General features: G+C 37.1%; 1 protein-coding gene across 1 annotated transcript; it reads right to left on the minus strand.

The window, feature by feature from the left end:
* Positions 1-250: 250 nt before the first annotated feature.
* chrnb5a (cholinergic receptor, nicotinic, beta 5a) lies at positions 251-22,033 on the minus strand. The gene is made up of 7 exons (XM_065254935.1): positions 21,998-22,033; positions 19,245-19,409; positions 17,397-17,441; positions 17,006-17,115; positions 11,084-12,038; positions 9,061-9,203; positions 251-462 (listed from the first exon to the last, which is right to left on the minus strand). The coding sequence occupies exons 1-7, from the start codon at positions 22,031-22,033 to the stop codon at positions 453-455; spliced, it is 1,464 nt and encodes a 487-aa protein (XP_065111007.1). The 3' UTR covers positions 251-452.
* Between the last annotated feature and the right edge of the window lie 2,788 nt (positions 22,034-24,821).

The raw sequence follows: 24,821 nt of genomic DNA on the forward strand, positions 1-24,821 counted from the left end.
GTTCAAGTTGTTGAGAATTATAAAACTGTAATTGAACAAAAGGATAAAGAGAATAAACGCTTTTTCCAAAGCTGAATCAAAACCCAAATTCTCTCCCCTTTACACACACAAAAAAAGTTTATCCCATGTTACCATCGAGATTTTCCATAAACAAGAAAAAGTGTATTCAAATGAATGATTATAAAAACAATTATATTATAAAAACATATAAAATTCATGTTAAATATTTAATCCAGGATGTGCACTAATATGAACAAACACATTCCCCCTTTCTCACAAATGTACACTGCAGCAGTGCGTATGTGAACAGTAAATATGAAAGATGTCGATATCTCCGTGTGCTATAAGCAATGGAGGGGCTTTTCTGCTGATCAGCAGCATTGCAGACAACAGCGACGGTCTTTGCTGATGCGATCAAGTTGCCATGTTAAATCTTCCACCCGACATCATCGCTATGGGCAGCTGGAAATATATGTGCAAATAAAAATAAATAAATAAAGATTGACACCTCAAAAAAAAAAATTCTCTTGACTTGTCATTCTTATGCATCCGCAAAAAAACACATTTCATTGATTTTCTCTGGTTCTTTTTAATTTATGACCACATTAATCTTATGTAGCTCTAATTACCTCCTGAACAACTTAAGTATTAAATATTTTAGCACTTCTAGAAGTTTTCCAGACAATATTTTGAATACTTGACAGTGATTTAAACAATACAGTGGTAATGTTTTACATCTGCATTGAAAAATGGTTATTACTTGTCATGACTGCATGAGTACAGATGAGTAGAGAGAAAGGACATTCCATTAGGCTTCATGTGTTTTATGTGTTCATGAAGCCACTCACAGAGAGATGAGCAATTAAACAAATGCAGAATCACAACAAAGTGTTAATGAATAGTGTGGTTATGTACAGACACACAAACATACACACATTGAAGGAGGGGAGAAGAGGGGAGATAACTTGAATAGAAAAAGATCAGTGTAACCATGGAAGCAGGACTCCAAAGAGAAGCTCAATCCAATTATAAACAACCAAAGTAATAAATGAATCCTGAATCATACATGCATTAGTCTTTGTCGTATTGGATCAAAACCCTGGTGCCAATTTTTACTCAGATGTGTAATTTGTCTAGCATACTGCCTTGTGGCAGAAATCCTCTGGCATTCAAGAAACCATTGGAAGCACTTGTGCATTTCCTAAGCTTAATGAGTTGTTTACCATAAAATTGCATAGCAAACCACTTTTTACAAAATGTAATTCTACACAGTCGAATCCTAAATGACCGTAATACAAAACCTTGATATAATTATTTTCACATTCTACATAAAATGTCCAATTTATATATACAAATAAATAACAAAGTATTATTGGGGAGAAATAGGCCTCTACATTCATCCTGTTGTTTAGCACTAGCAAGTGACTGAAGTATTTGCCTGCAATAATCGCATTAAAGGGACACTCCACTTTTTTTGAAAATATGCTTATTTTCCAGCTCCACTAGTTAAACATTTGATTTTTACTGTTTTGGAATCCATTTACCTGATCTCCGGGTATGGTGGTACCACTTTTAGCATAGCTTAGCATAATCCATTGAAATTGATTAGACCATTTAGAATTGCGGTCAAAGATAACCAAAGAGTTTTGATATTTTGTCATATTTTTTCAACGTATACCCGCCCCTGCCTTTGGCTGCCTATTCCTGTCTAAGTGGGAGAATCTTGGATAGGTGAAGCTACAAAAATCACAAGACCTTTTATACGCAGGACTACGTTTCATTAGTCTTACTAGCAGACAAAGTCATGCAGAGTTTCAGTTTGTGCCAAGTTATTTTTAATATCCGTTTACATAACACCAGTTAAAACACATTTACGCCTGTTGTCACAATATAGTAACATTAATATCTGTGCTGTATTGGTTTCCCTGGCTCCCACAGGCTTCTCTATTTTCCACTTAGTCACTGGCTCTATTTAGGCAAAAAAGACGCTCAAAAAACGTAACAGAAGTGAGACATAAAAACAAAGTAAAGTATATCAATCTCAAATAAAAAATACCACTAACTGTACAGCATCAAATGAAGAAAAACTTTACGCTTATAAATACAATGCCCATTTTAAAAACTGTATGTTATGAAGTGAAGTGTTTTTTATTCATTGCATGACACTTTTCTTATTAGGCAACCTAAAAAGAAAACAAGTGACAGACTTCTGCATGTACAGTAGAAATACATAAACTTACATAACAAACAATATTGATTAAACTACAGTTTGTGTGTCTGGGCAGTTTGGGTGAGGGCAAGCAGAAGAGCAAATCAAGCATTTTAGTCCTTGTACCAAGGTCTCCAAAAAACATCCTGCTCTTAAAACCCTGTAAACTGTCTTTGATAGTGCTAAATATGAAAAATTATAAAAGTGAACACTACGAACAACATATAGTTATATAACATTTTTTGCAAGGTTGTGTATTCAGTGACACATATAAAGTAGTGGATTTTAAAGGCTATTAGTTGAAAAAACCCATCTCTTTACAGTATAGCTTTGAAAGTGTACTGTAGAATCTGTCATGTGACACAGAGATTCATGTTTTGCTGATGAACATTGAAGTAGATAAAGTGTATTTGTGGTTCTGTTTATGTATGTCAGGGTTGGGCAAAAATTAAGAATTTCTATATTTGCTTCATTTCTGTTCATGAGCTTGAACTGAAATGCAATTTTCAACATGCCCCACAGGATGTTAAATTGGAATTTGAATTCTCTTGTTTTAGAAATAAGTGTAAACTAATTTGCCTGCTTTCCATGAAGGCAGTGCTTGATCTCTAGCTTGATCTGAGTTCTGATCTGAAGTACACAACTGGACAAAATAAGGTGAATTAGAATAGAGAAGTTGGGTTGGAGGTGGGATACCAAAAGAATCATCACTGGCGCTACAAAGGTTTCTGCTTATATGCTTAAAAATTGTTAGTTAGAGTCCTTCATTCTGTTTGGTCAATAGCTGTTTCATTTACGATTAAACACAGCTATGACCACAGCACACTACGATTCTGTATATTGTCTTTTAGGGAAGTAGTATCAGTCTGCCATATTTGCAACGCCTCTAAGGTCTTGTTAGAACATAACAAACAAGACCTGTCTATTCTGCACATGAGCAAAGTCCCTCTCCTAGAGCAGTAATTCTCAAAGTGTGGCAAAACCCCCCAGTGGTCTGCCAAAAGATGACCTAAACTAGGCAAGTGTTTATACAATCGTCACTTATTTAAGTAGATTTTTAATGCACTTGTGAAACTGTGATATCAGATCTTGCCATTCTGTTTTAATAACTTAAAAATGGATCGGTGGCTAAACCAAAGATGAGTCAAAAGAAAAGATCAAGCGTCAACTGAAAGCAGCTAAAATCCACAGATCTATTAGTTTTGTAATGTACTAGTTTTTGTTTCATGTGTAAAATCTCTGTAATTTCAGTGATTTTGGACATTAAGGGGAACATTTTTTTCAGCATTTTATTGTTACCATAGTTACAACCATAGACTTCATATACCCACCACCTCAGTTTTAAACTAATGGCTCTTTGGAATGACATTAAGTGGGACCTAGGCTGTTACAGTATGTTTAATTGCAGTCTTTTTTCATATGTGCAGTTTGTTGTTCACATTAAGCTGTAACTCATTTCACATTTACTTTTTCAAATGAAATAAAATTAATATAATTATTTCTGATCATTTGTGTTTAAAAAATTAGTTTTGACTTGAAACAGTTGCATATTAAACTTAAATTTAGCTTATCCTTCCTATTTTGTTGTTTTTTGGGGGCATGTTAGAGTGGGATTCTATTAGGTGGTCCCCAGAAAAAAATTGGAAGATAAAGTGGTCCTTGGGCTTAAAAAGTTTGAGAAACACTGCTCTAGAGGATTCCGATTGATGATTGGCTCTTTTTACTGGGAGTAGCAGCCATTCAGACCTATCTCCCACATTTATATCAACACCAGTGTTAATATTAAATATCTTTCGTATTCATGGGTACCAAAGACTTCACTTTTACCATGCACGCCGCCATATTTCTGTCCGTCTTGGCAGCGAATACAGCATATCTAATGCACTAAATGGTCACATTTATAAGTTTAAAGGGATAGTTCGGCCAAAAATGATATTAAACCCATGATTTACTTAACCCCAAGCTGTCTGAGTTGCATATGTCCATCGTTTTTCAGACAAACACATTTTCGGATATTTTATAAAATGTTTTAGATCTTTCAGTTGATTAAATGTAATGTTACCCGGGTCCACCCATAGTCCACGACCTTCAAGTCCAAAAAAAGTGCGTCCATCCTTCACAAATTAAATCCAAACGGCTCCAGGATGATAAACAAATGTCTTCTGAGGGTAATCCACGCAGTGTTGTTGTAGAAATATCCATATTTAAAACCTTATTAACGAAAATTAATACCTTCCGGTAGCGCCGCCATCTTAGTCGCGTCCGCATTCAGGATGAGAGCTTACGCAGCCTACGGAGGCTACTCTGCTGCTGCTCTGTGCCCCCGCCCTCCGAATTTGTCATACGTCACTAAGAAAAGTGCGTACACTACACTAATACTCTCTCCTGAATGCGGACGCGACTAAGATGGCAGTGCTACCGGAAGGTATTTATTTTCGTTTATTTAAGTTTAAATATGGATATTTCTACAACAACACCGCGCGGATTACCCTCAGAAGACCTTTGTTTATCATCCTGGAGCCGTTTGGATTTAATTTGTGAAGGATGGACCCACTTTTCTTGGACTTGAAGGTCGTGGACTATGGGTGGACCACGTAACATTACATTTAATCAACTGAAAGATCTAAAACATTTTATAAAATATCCGAAAATGTGTTTGTCTGAAAAACGATGGACATATGCAACTCGGACAGCTTGGGGGTGAGTAAATCATGGGTTTAATATCATTTTTGGCCGAACTATCCCTTTAATTGAGGCCTTACCAGAGACAAAATACTGATTGTACAATCTGGAGTCGGCTGCCAGTCAGTCCCTCCAGTTGTTCGCGATCGCGAAGGAGTGCAAAATCAACAAAATGACGCATTTTTGGGATCCTGCATTATTTGTCATATTCTGTATAAATATTTCCAGAAATTAAAAATGTCTCATAAAAATAAATACAATATAATGTCTTTCATTATTTATAGAGTAGACAACTTGGTGAATATTTTTGCCTTTAAAGGAACAGTATGTAAGAAATGTATATAAATTAATCATAAAATGGCCCTGATATGTCACTAGACATTAAGAAATCATTTTCATTTCAAATACTTATATCACTGACAACAGGGGTCTGGAATCACATCTTCTGAGTTCACATAAAACCATTATCTCTACTACATTTCTAAGTTTAATGGTAAGTTATAATGCATTACTTTCATGACGATACACACATGAAAAGTCCTTGTGAAACCTGCTTGACGCACCTGCTGTCTCATATGCAAGGATCTGGTGAAGCAATCATCATAATGTATAACAATTTATTGTTTTGTAGTCCTTAAAATAAGTTGCTGGGACACAAAGAAAGTCTGCTGTCCATAGCATCTCAGCAGGAACAAATGTGCACATGCAGAGCTGTGTTCTTTCAGGCTTTGACAGTCACATACGCTCATAATTAAGTCAATATGTTCATTGGCGTATATAAATGTGTATAAAAAGGTTATGTGTAAAGTGCAAAGTTTAGGATAAAAGTGGTTTAGGACTTGTGAATCCATTACTGTAAGCTTTTAAAGTGACAGCTGTATATGTTAAAGCTCACGTAACACACGCTGTTTCTGCATTTCTGATATTAATCTGGAGTACCTATAGAGTAGTATGACATCCTTTATATCTCTGAAGAGTCTTTAGTTTAATCAGATTTATAAAAGAAATATTAGCTTTACCGAATCTTTCCGATAACGTACGAAAAAATGCAGAAGGAGGAGTTATAACACGGGAGGAGCGAGTACGAGTCATACAACACTATACAACACTGTTTTAACTTATGATTCACTACATGTTCGTGTCATTTATATAATATACACGCGCCTATTTCCAACATAAGACAGAAGTCTTACTAACCACGTGTAACTCGTCATGACCCGGTTCTGAAAATCCACCGCATCAAACACACACGCAAAACTCCGCTGCTAATCCGGATAATAAACTATATCCATTGTTTCCATAAGGCTGGATGTCTTCTCCTTACATCCAAAAACACACTTCTTGTTGTGCCATTGTTGACTTTTGAAATTAAACAAGGCTGAGTGGCGTGATAAGCTGTTAGCAAGCTCTAGCGTCTCCCGCTGACTGACGGCTGGGCGGGGTTTTCCGGGGGAAGTTTTCCGGCGGAAGCCCATATAAAGAAGTGATACGTATCGAAAACCCCTGAAACGTCAGTTAGAACCGTAATCGAAAAAAATTAGCCGAAACTTGTACGAACCCTGGCGAAGTGCATTCGGCACAGAAATACTCTGAAACACGCCCAACTGCTGTTTTGACACTTTGCCTACGTTTAGCATGAGGAAACAACTCTATAACTGTGTTAATAAGTCAGAATGCTTGAAATACCATTAAACCCCCCCTTTAATCAAAAAACACAAAAATCTGCTACTTAATGCTATATTTATTTATTTAATAATAAATTACATTTGGTCTAAAAGCAAAGTGTTGCAGCTCCCCCATGTGGTTGAAAAGCGCAACAGTGCCTGGTATCAGACACTCTTCTGCAGGCAGGGGGAGGGGCGGGGTTGTGTTTCCTACCCTCCACCACCACTTTCAGAGTGTGCTTGTAGCAGCTAGGAGGCTGCTCAGGTTGCGGCAACAGTACAATTTGTCCAGTTAAAAGTTGTTCTATCACTGAAATTATTTTAGAGACATTATTTAAAGGTAAAAAAAACTACATAGTGTTGCTTTAAACTGGTGGTCTTTTTCCTCCGCTTAGTTTTTCAGTTTACAGATTCCGCCATCTAAATAGGGAATCGGCATGGTGCAAACGCAACTGGCTTTTAAAGGGGATGAGAGCTGAGATTCTCATTGGCTGATTGCACTTTAAGCCCAAAACACACCCATTACTCATTACGAGAATAGGAACAACCCTTTTAGACTCTGCGCTTGGGGCACAAACCATTTTTCCCATCATTGAAATGGCAAAAGTGGATTCGGACACGCCCATTTAGACTGTGCGCTATATGCGCTTTAGACAATGCGCTTAGATCGTTAAAATAGGGCCCCATGTATGTAAAACATTTCATGCGTCCAAAATCGCATAATGCAATTATAGTACGGTACTATATAGTATGAATATTGATAGTTTGAATGAATTTGGATGTACTACATCCAATACATCGCATGACACATCGTCATAACAACAAAGTTAGTCGTTAACTGGAATGCTGTTAAACAAGTGCAATTCAACCACATGGGACAGTTGTTTAATATATCTATTGGAATAGAGCAGTGTTACCGCTTTCTGACATTTTTTAATAAAAAAACTCTCCTTTTTCTTCGTTTAATAACTTCTCTCCCTTGGAGTCATGTGACAGCAAAAAGTGTCCATCAAATAAACACTCCAGGATCTTGCTGGAAGTAGTAGGTCATCCAAGTATTTTTCAAGTACTGTTTTTTCGAAAACTACTCGCATTGCCATACTGGTTTTCGCCTACTACTGTATATAGATAGAAGTCTGCAGTTTGGGACGCTGTTGCTGTTCATAGCAGTGATACTTAATCAGGGAGATTCTACCATTGAAATAATTGTAACAATCAACTTGGCTAGCGTGCAGTGCCTCAGCCAATTAATAATAATTAGTGTCTTCTGTTGCAGGGGTTCAGTGTTTCATCAGTCAGTTACAGTTTACATTTTTCATTTTTTTGCCAAAATTTAAGGTTTACATTTTAAGTTGTTCATTAAAAATGGCCCGCGTTCTCCTTCCATGTGTACAGCAGCGTTAAGCGTTTTAATGCTTAGCTTGCCGGCTTTCCTATAGGGGCTTCGTTCATAGTTTGTCAGGGTTTTTTTGTGGAAGCAAGGCTTTTCGTGATTTTAATTTATAAAACTTGTGTTGATACTTACTGTTTTGCTTTAACCCTTCAGAACCGGAAGTTTGTGTTGTTTTTTGACTGTCAAATCTAACTAAACATTTACTGTTTTTATTAAGAAATACTAAAAAATAATGATCAAAAGAATCTTACTTTAGCCAATTTAAGACTAACACTTTAGATTTAAAAAATATACTGTAGTACATGCATACAAGTAATTTGTTACTGATTTACACAGTTTTTATTTAGGAGGCTTTTTTACCACAGTTCTCATGACATTTCCGCATTCACTGAAATCTGTTGCAATGTAATCTAATGCTCTCTGTGATTTACTGTTCAAATCGACCATTCCACTCTGTTCTGCTAGCGCAAATGTTTAAAGAGTTACGGTAAAATTAATTGAGCTTGGTAAAATGTGCCGGTGACGGCACATCTGGTTTAATAAGGTTAAAATTTGTATTGTGATGTGGTTTTTACATGATACAGCACAGCCTTACAACACAGTAGCTTATTGGTTACTTTTGTGTTGATTGACAGACCAGAATGAACAGGTTCCTCCCACAATTAGTGTAAAACTGTAATTCTGTCAATATCATCCTATCATACATTCTATTTTAATTCAAATTACAATTCTGCATCCTGTTTTTGGCCTTAAATTATTTAATTGTAATGCTAAAGGCATTCTCAGTTCATTTATGAAAAGCACACAACCCTGATGTCTGTCAAAACTGATTAGACAGGTATGTGTCCGGGAATACCCAGTAGATATTTTAGAAATCCCCATTTCTGCAAAAGAGAAAAGACAGGAACAAGGACACAAGAGAAGAGAAAGGCAGGTAAGGAAAGACAGAAGTAAAGCGTCGGTACTTAGCGAAGTTGATCACAGACTTTCTTTTTCCCATTGAAGGTGAAGCTATTGTTACATGATGTGAATTCTCCAGAAGGCACTGACCTCCAAACACTCCTCTCTCATAAATAAAAGAGATGGGAAAAAGAGAGAAAGATGTGACTCACTCATCCTCGGCCGTGGAGGTGTTGTAGCTCTGAAAGAGTGGCTGCACAAAGAGTCCAAGAGTTCCAGTGACACAGACCAGAATAAAAATCCACAGGAAGAGCCGGTCGATCACCATGGCTACATATTTCCAATCCTCGATGATCTACTTGACAGATACGAGAATAAAACACATAAACATATGCAGTTTCATAGAGATGGCATACTGCAAAACCCAACCAGGGGTACTTAAAGATTTTGTCTTGTTAAGCTGAAATAACAGAGGTGTTAATTAAAATTAGTTTATTTTACATTTAAAATAAAAAATTGTAGAATATGTACAAGTGTAATACATTTATATGTAAGAAACCCTTAGCTGAATACTATTTGTACTTCTTGCTACTGTATGTCTGTTTCCCACCAAGCTTTCTTTTAAATGGACATATCATGAAAATCTAACTTTTCCATGTTTAAGTGCTATAATTGGGTCCCCAATGCTTCTATCAACCTAAAAATGTGAAAGAACAACCCAGTAACTTAGTTTTGGTAAATTATTATCTGCAAGCATGTGAAAAAAATAGGTCATTCAAATTTGGCTCCCCTCGTGATGTCAGAAGGGGATAATACTGCCTCTTAATCTGCACTATTCAACCACAAACACACCCTCTAAGTGTCTACAAAGTGGCAATTTTAACATGTTATAATAAATTATCTATATGGGATTGTGACCTAGAACTTCACACATGTACTCTGGGGACACCAAAGATTTACTTGACATCTTAAAGTCGCAATGAAATTGAAATGAAAAACTATATATGTATTTTTAATAGTGTGGTATTATTAACAAATGACTTATCTGTGAGCTTCATTATTTTTTAAAAATTCGTGTGTGCTCTTAATCAAAAATGCAAATCTCCTCCCCTCCTCAAAACGATCTCTCTTCACTTCCGGTCAAAAGTATGGCAGGTGGGCGGGGTCCGGGAGAAGATCGCAGTGATTAGCAATTAGCAACACGACCCAACTTCAAACGATCCAATCAGATCTCGATGGACAAATTCAAATCCAGCCCTGCCTTATTTCATCTCAAAAGCCGTTTCATTCGGATATACGTCACCACGGGGAAAATAAGGCAATCGCTACTTCCGTTTCATGGCGACTTTAAAAAAGTGACTAATATATATTTATGGGGTTTAGCATCTTTTAAGAAATCCAATTAGTCCATTAATCCAAGTGTTGCTTCTTACTAATAAAACTTTTAAAAACTGCACAGTAAATAAATCTTCTTGCACTTAAAATCAAAAAATGTTTTTGATTTGGAGTCATTTGAATCAAAGATTTTAAGTCATTTTAACTGTATTGATCAAATAAAGCTAAAGCAAATTCAACTTGATTTAATAAGTTACAGCAACTCATCACATCAAGATAGTTGACTTCTAAATCCTGGTTGATTAAACTTAAAGGGACCACGGCATGAAAATCTGACCTTTTCCATGTTTTAGTGCTATAATTGGGTCCCCAGTGCCTCTATCAACCCAAAATATTTGAATAAGAACAACCTAGTAACTTAGTTTTGGTAAACCATTCTCTACAAGCACGTGAAAAATTAGGTAATTGAAATTTGGCTCTCCTTGTGATGTCATAAGGAGCTCTTACTATAATAATACCGCCCCTTATCCAACCACAGCACTGCCATTTAGTGCAGAGAGAGAGAGAGAGAGAGAGAGAGAGAGAGAGAGAAAATAATTCACAGCACAACTAAGTTTCAATTGCAACAAACCACCATCATTGCGATCAGTGTTTGAATTTCATCAGCTCATTTGCATTTTAAAGGACACACCCAAAAGGCACATTTTTGCTCACAACTACAAAGTGCCAATTTTAACATGCTATAATAAATTATCTATATTGTATTTTGAACTTAAACTTCACATACATACTCTGGGGACACCAAAGATATATTTTACATCTTAAGTGCAAATAGATTTGTTTACAGTGTGCTTCAAATCAACAGTCAATAAATTAATAAAATAACTAAATATTTCTCACCCCTTCATCATCATCCTCAATCTTCATATGTTCAGCAATAAACCTCACGCCCTCTATAGCTTCATCCACATCTTGGTCATGTCTGACCCTCACTCTCTGTCTGAACTCTGACCCCTCAGGAAGATCACCGACCCTCCACGCCCCACACACACGCACGGGATCATCAAAGAATGGTCCTCCATCCGTCTTTACGTTCTTCCCATCTGAGGAGAATGATTTCTGCTGGTGCTTCTGTCGAAACCTTTCCCGCACGTTGGAGCTTCCTGGTCGTCGCATGAGAAGAAAAGTTGGAAGTTTATGCAAGAATACAAACCTGACCCACTCAGGCATACGGTGTGTCGACGGAGAACGATGATGAACGTTGAGCACACAAACACTTGTCACGATGGAAAACGTGACCAGAACCATCGTAAACATCAGATACTTTCCTATTAATGGAACGGCCAGAGATGTTGGAGGAACGATCTTGGAGATCAGGAGCAAAAACACAGTAAGAGCCAGAAGAACCGAAATGCAAAGTGTCATTTTTTCACCACAGTCTGAGGGGAGGTAGAACACCAAAATTGCTAGAGAGGTAATGAGAACACAGGGAATGATAAGGTTAATTGTGTAAAAAAGGGGTTTGCGCTTGATCACGAAATCATATGTGACGTCCAGGTACTTGATGTCATTGGGATCTTCGTTTTTCCGACCAGGAAGTGAGACAATATCCCATTCGCCGCTGGGAGTGTAGTCGTCGCGGCTAGCGAAATCAGAAGTCAAGACAAGATCGAGCTCAGTGCGATCATACGTCCAAGAACGAAATTTCAATGTGCAGTTCTGCTGATCGAAAGGGAAATTGCGAACTTCAATAGCACATGCGCTCTTGTAGATAGCAGGGGGGAGCCAAAATATGTCACCAGTGTTGGAGACGACTGCATTGCAGTAAAATGAGACTTCATACACCCCGTCTGCACTGTAAAGATGGGAAAAAATTATTTAAATTAATCCATGTGAGTAAACTGTATCGTCCCACAAAATAAGTTATAATGACAAAAGTATATTAACAGGCTGAGGAGTTGCCTTCTCATTACACAATGTGTGTGATTAAAGTGCATTTATTAAGAAATCTTTAATCCAGATTTGCTGTCTGTGCCCTTTTTTAAGAAAATTATTAGCGAACAGCTTATCAATTAAAATTAGCAGTTTGAAATACAATGCTCTTAGCAAAGAATTACATGCTCCAGTGTCTTTGTACACCATAAGAATTTGCCTCTTGAGCTAATTAAAGACTCATCTGGCCCAATTTAAGCAGCAAACATGTGCAAATGCAGATTATATAACAACGTCTGACAGATGATGCCAAAATACTGGCCCTCACAGATTGGCTGTACTGAAAACACACAGCTGGCACAGATCAAACTGTTGAAACATCTTTATTTGTCAGGTTTTAGAGCACAGAAGTGAACAACCTGAATAAATAGCAACAAGGGAGGCGGCTGCTTTCGCTTTTGGCAACTCTTTTGCATAATTAGTCAGTATCTTGGAACACTGACAGCTTGCTTGTTTTATTGAGTTTGTCGCTAAACACTTACTCGTGCTTTAAAGCTTCAAAAATCCCAAAAGTTTACAAGGCTCATGGCCTTAAAATGAACTGAAAAACAACTTCGACACTGGTTCAAGTAAGTAATTTTGAAGCTGATGCTTGGAGCTGTTACGAATAACACATTTTATCATCAGATGTCAGGCGACACATCACTATCTCGTGTAGTATCGATCAGAAAAATGATGTCAGCCAGATATCTCAATTTATTATGAGCCTGTCCTCCTGCCAAAAACAACCACTTTGTGACCGATAGTTAGGTTTTGAAGTTTATTACCCTTCAGGCTACAACAGTCAAAATGGGGGTTTATTTATATGTAATGTAAACCTTTTTTTTGTTTGGGTCTGTAATGCCTTAAAAGCTTCCTAAAAACCTCTCTCAGATAGCTCTATTAGGGTGGGGGATTTTAAACAAGTGGTTTTGCACCTATTTGGCTCCCCCTACTGGCTTAACTTGCAATCTCATTACTGATTGGCTGACTTTGCTGCCACTCAAAAAATGTAGCCAATTATTTTAAAGTGTAGGGACAGGGAGATGCCTGTGATGTCATAAGCATCAGTTTTTCAGATTGGGCTGTTTTCTGGCTGACATTTCTAAAAGAGGAATTTCTATGAGACTGAGATGTTTAGCATGTCTAGCACTTTTTGTATGTTTTTGAATGCGGGTAGACTACCATTATTCAACAAAGACAAGGTAAAAATGGTTTTTCATTCTCTGTCCCCTTTAATCGAGGAAGCTACTGCTTAAAGCGAGATGCTGTTCACCGAGTACTATTCTGAGATACTTCAAAAGAAAAACAGATTCTTTTCTCCTATCAGCCTATGCACACAACACCACGTGAGCTCAATTTATTGGGTTTGTTGCTGAATAAATGTGCACAAACCTGTTTCCACCGAATGTTCGTCAGTCTTTCATCTAAATCAAATTAAACTGTTAAACATAATCGCACACAGCAGTGCATTAAGTGCTACTTATGAGTTGCTATTCACTTGTTAGGTGCTGAAATGCCACTTTATAAAATGACTCGTAATTGTTGCACACGCTTGTTATTTGAAAGGTTTAGCCTAAGATGTGCACGTAATTATATTGCTATAATCTTGTTTGTCCGGATATTGGAGCCATTGGTGTAGCCATTACCAAACGAAAAGAACAAAAAGAAAATTGTGTATTTATTAACCTTTAAGTGCAAATTTACAGAGGCATTATGCAAATTATAATGGAACACATCAGAGTTTTAGGGTGGGTTGCACCAGCAAGGATTAAATTAAAGGGATAGTTCACTTTAAAATTTAAATTCTGTCGTCATTTACTCATCCTCATGTTGTTCTAAACCTGTATGAATTTCTTTGTTCTTTTTTTTTTTTGATTAACACAAAAGAAGATATTTTGAGAAATAATGGTAAACACACAGCAGATAGTGACCACTGACTTTCATAGTAGTAATAAAAAAATATGATAACATTACCATCAACTGTGTGATTACCATCATTTATCGAAATATTTTCTTCATTATTTATCACAATACTTCCAAAATATTTTTCCTACTATGGAAGTCAATGGTCACTATCTGCTGTATGTTTACCATAATTTCTCAATTATGGTATCTTCTTTTGTGTTTATCAGAAAAAAATAAATTCATACAGGTTTAGAACAACATGAGGATGAGAAAATGATGACAGAATTTTCATTTAAGGAGAACTATCCCTTTAAGCAAAAGTTTAGAGCTAATCTCGGGTTTGTTGATCACAGTTTAATTTTATTTTAATTCGAGTTGTATTTCACCACTTAAATTTAAAGACTAATTAACAAATCTTAGATTAAAACTTTACCCTGTATTTAAACCTTCATCTGTGATTTATTTTGTCCGCCATGATGAATGATATATTTAAACAACAACAATGCTTGCTGATGTTGTCGTCCAAAAAGAAAATTATAAATTTATTTTTTGAATCACTGCCTACATACATTGGGATCTAAAGGGCTGATTCAAAATAAAAACATTTAACAATCTATCAGATATTGTAATATAATGAAGAAGATGTGTCAACACATTTGTCATGGAGCACCGCAGTGTCTGTTCATTCACTGCCCCTCAGTCCCTGACCTAAGGAGAAGCGAAGTATACGAGCACCGGTAATCTTTTTTAATGATTGGCCTCTATCCTGTGTATTTAAAGAAAGATGTCTTTGTATGTACTGTAGGATAGGAAGGGTATCCCGGACTTGATACTTCAAAGCCAACAAAGCATGTTACTGAGCCACCAAACTCAACCTATTGAGAAGTTATAATAAACACATCTTTTAATAGCGCCACCACGCTTACGGTGTCTGTTTCTGATCATTTAGCAACACATTTAATTGCAGAATTTTTTATTTAAAACTCCTCAAATGCAATTTTAAAGAAAATCCCTGAGTTTTAAAACAGAGTTTAAAGGGATAGTTTACCCAAAAAGTAAAAATGCTTTCATTATTTAGTCGCCCTCATGTTGTTACAAACCTCTATACATTTCTTTGTTCTGATAAACACAAAGGATGATATTTCAAGAAATGTTTGTAACCAAAGCATTCGTGGACCCCATTTACTTTCATAGTATTCTTTTTTCCTACTATGGAAGTGAATGGGGTCCACTAACGGAACATTTATCAAAATATCTTCCTTCCTGTTCATCAGGGGCCGTATTCACAAAGAATTTTAAGGCTAAAAGTAGCTCCTAACTGGCGAATTTAGGAGCAACTCCTAAAAATACTGGGCGTGCCACTCCTAAATTTAGAACTCCTAATTTTTTTCACTAAGAGTAATTCACAAAGCATTTTAGCCCTAAAAGTAGCACCTAAGTCTGAGACAGCTTAAAAGAAGTCGAGAGGACTCCTAACTCACTAAGACCTATTCACAAAGGATCTTAAAATGTCTTAGGTGCTGATCCTCCTTAACATGGACAGTTTCACCAACTCAAAAGCATTGCACATACTGAAAAGCACACTTTAATGTAAGCATATTGTTTATAACATTTGTTTCATAATTCATTACATTCATGGCAAGCAGGAAGTTTTTTAGAATTACATGAAACAATAATGAAATTAAATATTTAATATTATAGGCATACCTGTTGCCATGCTAGTCTGTTTAAAGGCTGCAATCTCAACCCTCTACTGCAATTGTAATGCATACCACCGCCTCTCGCAGTCGTCCGGGGTCCGCGACACAAGCGGGAATGCTGCATTGATCTGCAACAAATCCTCTCCCAGTAATGCGCGGGTTGATCCGAAATGAGCGGATGTCTGAGGTCACCCGCCGATTTTTTGCGGTCCGACTTGCGGGCGGGTTAGTTGAAAACGTTGGTCGGGTGCCGGTTGTTTTGTACATTGACCCGCGTATCATTGTCTCGCATGTCTCACGCTTAGTTTTGCTTGATATCTCAGTGCCGAATTTCCCTTTTATTACGTTTCTTTTTTCCAGCACCAACTGGGACAGCAGCAGTAACTGATCCTGCATCCAGTTGGGCTTTCTTTTCCGTTTTGGCGAGTTCATAATCCACCGTCATTTATTTATTACATTAGGATTTTCAATATGGGCAACATTTCCTTGCTTTAAGTAGTCTATTTAGGCTAATAGGATGTACATTAATCAAGCAAGTGTTAATGCAATGTCGTTTTATTATTAGGCAATTGGCGGTTTTCATTTGTATTAGGCTTGATTTAATTTAATTTAATTCACGACTTTTCTTTTATATATGCATTTCGATGGGATTACTATTATTATTATTTTGTATAGGACACAGACATATTTCGATATTGTAATTCCATGATTTGGTGCGTCTGTGTTATGTTCCGCATGACAGCCCTGTCATCTAACAACCAATCACCGTGGTCATTGCGAGGCAGCTCGTGCATGAGAATTGACGTCATCCGTAGCAACGAAGACTCACTCTTAGTTTAGGAGTTATCATTTTTCCTTACTAAAAGTAGGTCTGAAAGGCGTTGTGAATAACTTTTAAGAGAAAACTCCTAGCTAAAATCTTTTAGTGCAATTTAGGAGTACTCTTAGTGGTAAGATAAAATGCTTTGTGAATACGGCCCCAGAACAAAGAAATTTATGCGGGTTTGTAACAACATGAGAGTGACTAAATGATTACAGATTTTTGTGTGAACTATCCCTTTAAAGTACTGAAGCAACAGGATTAAATATAATCTAGGTTGACTGTAAAATTTAAACCTGGATCAAAATGACAGTTTAAATGTAACTCTGTTTATTTTTAAACAGTATAGACTGTTTTAATAAACAGTCTATACTGTATGGGTTGGAGGATTTGTTCCAATGTATGGTCACATCTGTAACATACTTGTTGTAAAGCACTATATCCGGAAGCCAGATATGCTGTGATGGTATTCGTAGTTTTTTGATGCCCTCATACTCATTTGGGTCCCACATCAGTCTGTAGTCATTCCACTCCTACAGGAAAGTAAGAATTAGTTTAAAATAAGTGAAAGACAATCTTTATTAGTAAAGCATGTACCACCATATACCATATACTAAATTTTTGTATAGCTAAATTATTTTAATTCTGTAAAGATTTCTTAATCTGAAAAGATATCTCACCACACAACAGATATGACCTAAACCACAATATACTGGACTAGTGAACTTGAATCTGCTCAGTGCTTTGTTTGCATTGATGTGTGTGATTAGGGCATTTATCTGTTATATGTGATGAGTGGAAAGGTAAACCTTACCTGAGTCAGCCACACATTTGTTGTCATAATTTGCTCCCTCTCATTCTGTAAAGATAACAGAAGAACATTGCATATGTTTTTTTTTTCTTTCTTACTTTATTAGATATGACAGTGACAAGAACCATTAATTCTCAACATATTTAATGTGGTGTGGTGTGAAAAAGTGCTTGCCCCCTAAACCTAATAAGTGGTTGGGTTACCCTAAGCAGCAACAACTGCAAACAAATGTTTGTGATAACTTGCAATGAGTCTGTTATGGTGCATTCACACCAACCGCGGTAGAGGCGGCAAAAACGTATATTCACGCGTAGTTGAACGCTTGAACATTTGAGTTTACTCACTTCATTCGCGCGTGAAAGCCGCAACTCGTGCGTTTCCCACGGCAACGCTCAATTCGCGCCGAGCGTACCGCACCACAGGATGCCTAATTGCATCTATGCATTGACTTAACATGTAAATCACTCCCGCTTGCCGCCTCTACCGCGTCTGGTGTGAACCCTGCATTAAAGTGCTGTGAAGGGATATTGGCTCACTCATGTTTGCAGAATTATTGTAATTCAGCCACACTGGAGGGTTTTCGAGCATGAACCGCCTTTTAAAGGTCATGCCACAGGATTGAGGTCAGGTCTTTGACTAGGCCACTCCAAACTTTATTTTGTTTTTCTTCAGCCATTCAGAGATGAACTTGCTGGTGTGTTTTGGATCATTGCCCTGCTGCAAAAAAGTTTGCTTCAGCTTGAGGTCACGTACAGATAGCCGGATAGACACACACCTTCCAAAAAGTTCAAACTTTTGTCTTGTCAGTCCACAGAGTATTTCCCCAAATGTCTTGGGGATCATCAAAAGGTTTTCTGGCAAAACTAAGACAAGCCTTTATGTTCTTTTTGCTCAGCAGCAGTTTTCATCTTGGAACTCTCCCATGCAGACCATTTTTGCCCAGTCTCTTTCTTATGGTGGAGTCATGAACACTGACCTTAACTGAGGCAAGTTAGGCTGGACACACTTGAGAAGGTTGATCACTGTTCCATGTTTTTGCCATTTGTGGATAATGGCTCTCACTGTGGTTCGCTGAAGTCTTGAATTTTTCTAGATTAAGTTACTTTCTCGTTTGTTCCTGAATTTATTTGAATTTCAACATGTGTAGCATTTTAGGATCTTTTGGTCTACTTAACTTGTCGGACAGGTCCTATTTAAGTGATTTCTTGATTGCTAACAGGTGTGCCAGTAATCAGGCATGGCTGGTTTTCAAGCATTTTTTCACACAGGGTCATGTGTGTTTGGATTTTGTTATCCCTTTATTTAAAAACTGTTTCATGATCTGAAACATTAAAGTATTACAATCATGCAACTTGAAAAATCAGGAAGGGGCCAACACTTTTTCACATCACTGTATATAGCTATATGGATAATTTTGAACCACTGAGTTTTTCACTGAAAGCTAAAGATACACGTGACAAAATTAAAAGGCCAAATGTCGCTTCTCACTTTGTTGCATTGTGCCTGATTAGGTCACATGTAAAAGTAACTGTCGATGTGAATCTTCGCAACAAGGGCAGGCTGCTGCTGCTGTGCCATGAATATAATGCAATCATTTGTTTGTGACATTCACATGTATTGTGTGTGTGTGTGTAAGCTATATTATAAATGCAGTGATCGTTGTACAATTATTGGTATATAATAATTTACATTTGACCTTCAGCAGACACTCTTATTTAGAGCTTTAGCTTCACAAGTGTATTCACATATGTGTCTCACATCTGTTTGTTCATATTGTATCATGCTTATATTATTAAATATATGTTACATACTATAACACATGGTGGTTATATGCATATGAGTTAAACTCACCACACTTATGAGCTGTGCGAGAGAGACTTTGATGCCAATAGTGACCTGCTGACTCTTATTGACCGCAGGCCGGATAAGTTTATTGTAGCGTTCAGAACCCAGCAGAAAATCTACAAGCCTCTCCTCAGCATCACCGGTAAGTGACCCTACGGCACACACACAGATCTACATGAAGTTTGAGAGAACAGTTTAAAAGAAAGTTTTGAAATCATACTGTCATTCATAAATATACTGTTCCCTCCTTAGCCAAAAGATAGAAACCAAGCTGCCAAAACAGCTTATGTATGATGTCAGAAACCCAAATTAATTTACGCATGGCCGCCCACATTTACACATCAAAGACCCATAGTCTGCGTTTAGAAATTTGGCCTGCCTTGTCACAGTGAGTATAATAGATACTATTATTATTCCTGAACACCAAGTAATGATAAGAGTAAACACGCCCGCTCAAACATTCCTGGTATATATACAGCACATGCAATTCTGTTTACACTTTCAGTGATTTTTAGGATTATTTCACTCAAAAACGACAACAGTAGTCCCAGTATTTACTTACGGTCATGCCATCCCAAATGTATTTGACTGCTTTCAGCTGAACACATTTAGAGTTATATTAAATTATATCCTGCCTCTTCTTATCTTTGTAATGCCATTGAGGCCACATACAAACAAAGCCATAGCTTTCACTATCTGATCTTTTATTTTCCTAAAAAAAAAAACACAGTCCGTAAACACAGCATCCTCTCAAGAAATATCTGCGTACACAAGAAACCACTGAAAATCTGATTTAATCTTGTTGTTGTCCATACTGATTTGTTTCTCACCGTAGTAGCAAAGGCACAGAAGATTTTGCTTCGGTAAAGCTAATAGGCTTACTACCTTCTGCAGCATGAACACAAGTCAACATCTACTTGTGAAGTATTTATGGAAAATATATGTTATTAAAGGAGGTGCTCTAAGCGAATTCACGCGTTTTAGGCCATAAAATTTTTTTTGTTTTATACAGTAAACACCTCCTCACTATCTGCTAGCTGCCTGTCCCCTGAACACACTGTAAAAACGCAGTCTCTGTAGACAGCCCAGGCTCCACAAACTGTAACAAAAAAAGTGGTCAAACCTACCACCACGAAACATAACAAAGTGTTCCAGCCAATAAACAACAAGAAGGATTTGGTAGTGGGGGTTGGGCGCGTTCATGACTATTTCAGAAAGCACGAAAGGGAGGGGGAGGGGAGGAGTTAGCTACGCTCCGTTTTGTTTGACAACACTTCGAACGTCAACAAGAAATGACATCAAAGATTCGCTTAGAGCGCATTTAATTGTTTTTTGAATGCTATAAAATGTGGTTGACCGGACTGCATTTGGAAGGTCAATCCACCAAAAAGAAGTTTTCAGTAAAAATATCAAAAAATTCTTAATTCAAGATGTATTTTCTTGATGAGCAAAATGGCCTAAGAAAATAAGTCTAGTTTTTAGACAAAAATATACAATTTGTGCTTAAAACAAGCAAAATTATCTGCCAATGGGGTGAAAGATTTTTTTCTCACCCCATTGGCAGATATTTTTGCTTGTTTTAAGTTTAAATTTACTTGAATTGTATATTTTTTGTCTAAAAACTAGACTTATTTTGCTCATCAAGAAAATACATCTTGATTTTAAAAAAAAAAGATATTTCTACTGCAATAAAGACAAAAATACTAAGTAAGAAAGTCATTTTTTGCAGTGTAAAAAGCCAAACATGTTCTGGACCATTTCCCAATCTGTTCTAAAATGACAGGAACAAAAAAGAATGGAGAAGGCTTGAAACAACTCATGATCCAAAGCATACAACATCATCCATAGTGGAAGCAGTATGATGGCATAAACAAACATACATTCAGTGGTGTGTTAACCATTTTGGGGGCCCTAAGCAAAGTCCAAGGACCTGGGGCCCCCCATGCCCCAACATTGCATTAAGGTTGAATTGCACAACAGTAATATTGAGTATATATAATAAAGTTAGACTTATATAAACCAGATTTATTTTATTTTGAACTGCTTTACACAAAATTGTTAGTTTGTTATAAGAAAAAAATTTCCTGGTTTAAAAAATACAAATAGTGCCCATTGTCTTTAGTTTAAAAATGATACAGAATCATTCTATGAAAGAAAATTAAGGTTTTGGTTTTACCTTAAGCCAGTGGTTCACAAACTTTTACACTGGGCCTCCCTACAGAAAAATGTTTTCAAGCCCCTCTCAGATATATCCTTTGCTTACAAATTCCTTATAGAATGTCTTTAAAATAATGTAATTAATACAGTACTGTAACTTCAGTGTGTGATCTAACTAAAAAACTAAATAAGAAAAAAAGAAAAGCTTTATGCTTGAAGAACCCCTACAGTTTTTTACAGTCTTAAGGGTCTAAGCAAAAACATGAAAAGGCCAAACATGTCTTTTAAGCTGAATGTAATCTGCTTTCACTGCAAAGCAAAAAACACAAACATGTCAGAATAATTTTTCCCTGCATCTCATCCCATCATAACTCATAAGCCCACCAACCATGTGCAGAAACAATGCCAATGACATGGTAAAACAGACAGTAGCAAAATGCACATGTGTTTCCCCACCGCTACCCTCTGTGTGTGGAGTGAGATCTCTAGTGACTGTGCTCTGCATCTCCAACCAGAACACTGACCAACACACTGTCATGAATCCAACATTGTGTCAAATTCAATTGGTATGATCCGTTCCACACAGAAAGACACTCACACACCTTTGAGCTTTTGTGTCTATGCTGAGTCTTAGTCATATTGGATACCTTGTCCCCTTAAGCAAAGTAGGGTTCAGATTTACTTCATCTGAGTTTGTGTGTGTAACTAGAGTGCCATACAGAAACCCTATAGAAGCTCCATCTGTAAAGGGTGATAACTCTGGAAAGCCAATCAATGATCTTATCTGTGAATGTGTATGTGTGTCTGACCTCTTACCTCTTACATCAGATCCAGCAGCATCTAACTCAAAATGTAATCACCATTTTATCGATTCTATCTGCCACTCTCTCAATGTCTATATGAGTTGCAACGGATTAAAATACATAGTTGCCAAAACCCCTTATGGGTACTGCTGTGGGTACTTATATTAGTTCAGTGTGGTTGACCTTTTTAATTTAAAGGCAGGGTAACACATTTTGAAAAATGCTAACGGTAGCCGCCTAGCAATGAAATCCCGATCCCACCCTCAAGTCAAATCGCCATCTAAAGTCACGCCTCTTTCCAAACACATGAACACGCACAGATCAGACGGTCACATCTCATGTCTCATTCAGCAGTGAGAAAACTTTGCAGTACAAAGTGAATAACATTTCCAAAATAACCAAACAACTGGTTTACATCAGAATTAGTTTAGCACACGTTCGGTTGTGTAGACGTAGAAACTATATTGTTACGCTAATCCGTAAACGAACACAAATTTCATAAGCAACACAATGTTTCATCAAAGTAGAATATCTGAATCCATCTCAGTACAAACATATCGCGTACCTACCTTACCAAAATAAACAGTGCAACGACCCTTTCAGACCCTTTGCCTCCTGCAGCTGTTTCATCTCGTGGTAAAGCAGTAAAGTTACCGATGTTAATTTAGGTTTTTGCTCTTGCTGATCCAGGCAGTTTTTGCTGTTGTTGTTATAAAAGATGTCTTTCATTGTGTGCCTCCTGTGTTGGTTGTCAATTCAGCAGAAAAGTTTGCTGTTCTCATTGTTTACAGACACCAGGAGGTGAGCGCACGTGAACGCGCCGATGACGTATGCTGTCTGCATGGACTCGCTGCGCGGTGGGCATTCAAATTACGCTTACGTATGAGGGACAAAAATGGAAACGTCCGTTCGGACCGAAATCTATGATTTGTTGAACATTTTTTGGTCCTACGCCTTTCACAGATGACATAAATTTCTACAAATACATTAAAACAACTTAACACAGTGATTGCTATCAGGATGTGAGGAGACTTTTAACCAGCATAACAAAAAATTTTTCAGGATCAAATCTGTTACCCTGCCTTTAAATGAAAGATTTTTTTATGATTTATTTATTGTTTTATTTTTCTCAAACAGTGAATCGCATCCGTCCAAGATGCTGTCGTTAACAGAAACTAGGTATTATAGTTTATAAAGTTTAAAATATGGAAGTTTAACTCTGTGAAGGATGAATGGACTTTTTTAGCCTGACTACGTCAGACTTCGTACTTCTGCTAAATTTCATTACGCTACTGTACTCAGTCTGAGATACCTCCCATTCAAACCGTTTTCCTCCGACATCGAGACGGCCGTCAAATCAACAAACAGAGGGCGTGCTGAGAGCCGTGACGTAGACGCTAAACGCCGAATGTACGGTTGTAGTTTGTAGTGGACATGGAGGCACAGAAAGCTATTTGCTCTGTTGTGGAGAACCGGAACCGGAAAATGTTTTTTAAACATTTTGAATGGAGATTATGTTGTTGCCCTACTCCCGACAGGTTTTGGGAAAAGTTTAATTTATCAACTATTACCGATCGTCAGCGAGAAACTGTGTATAATTATTATTTATATATAAAAACACAAACAATCATGTATATATTTAAGAAAAAATGGTTATATTCATATATGAAGTATTTATATTTTTATATAATATAAATTATTTAAATGTATATACAGTATATAAATGCAAATATTTCTTATATATAGATATATATATATATACATTTTGTACATGTTAACGCAAACTTTTATTTGGGATGCAATTAATCACGATTAAAGTGCTCTAAGTGAATCTGTGTGACATCCTTTCCTGTTGATGTTCGAAGTGTTGTGAAACAAAACGGAGCTTAGCGAACTCCTCCCCTTGCCCTCCCTTCCGCGTTGTCTGAACGATTCATGAACGCGCCGAGCCCCCACTCCCAAATCCTTCTTGTTGTTTTTGGCTGGAACACTTTGTTATGTTTCGTGGTGGTAGGTTTGACCGCTCTGTTTTTGTTGCAGTTTGCGAAGCCTGGGAAGTCTGCAGAGAATGTGTTTTAAACAGTGTGTTCGGAGGACAGGCAGCTAGCAGATAGTGAGAAGATGTTTACTGTATGAAACAAAAAATGTTTTATGGCCTAAAACGCGTGAATTCGCTTAGAGCACCTTTAATATTTTGACAGCCCTAATTTAAACATTACACTGTAAGTGTTTTTGTAGTTCATTATTGCAAGTTCATCATTGGATATTAAATCTATGTGCATGCTATAACTGAATTGTGTGTGAATGTGTGATGTTGTGCAGTTCTGTTATGGTTGGCCTGGTGTTAATGGGTGTTAGTAGGGGTTAAGTGCTCCTATCCTCATGGATAATGCTCCTATCCACGTAATGGATATGCCCCACATTATAACAACAACATCACACAACCGTAACCATGGCACACAATGACATACTCTACAAATTACTGATATGTTCTTACCATGTCAGTCCTGAGGTGAAGTACTGAGAAGGTAAACATCTCCATGAAGACACACCACATACAACACAGAACTGATTTCATTGATTTCATGAATTGATTTTATCTGTCTGGACTGTATTTATACTG

This window comes from Paramisgurnus dabryanus, chromosome 4 (assembly GCF_030506205.2).
Source record: "Paramisgurnus dabryanus chromosome 4, PD_genome_1.1, whole genome shotgun sequence".
In the NCBI taxonomy this organism is placed as follows: domain Eukaryota; kingdom Metazoa; phylum Chordata; class Actinopteri; order Cypriniformes; family Cobitidae; genus Paramisgurnus; species Paramisgurnus dabryanus.

Bases quoted from the DNA above. Each gene is read 5' to 3' on its own strand.
- chrnb5a (XM_065254935.1), bottom strand. From the start codon at position 22,033: ATGACTAAGACTCAGCATAGACACAAAAGCTCAAAG. The intron at 17,116-17,396 runs GTAAGGTTTACC...ACTTTCCTGTAG, and splicing joins CAAATGTGTGGCTGACTCAG to GAGTGGAATGACTACAGACT. The intron at 12,039-17,005 runs GTATGTTACAGA...CCATCTTTACAG, and splicing joins GATATAGTGCTTTACAACAA to TGCAGACGGGGTGTATGAAG.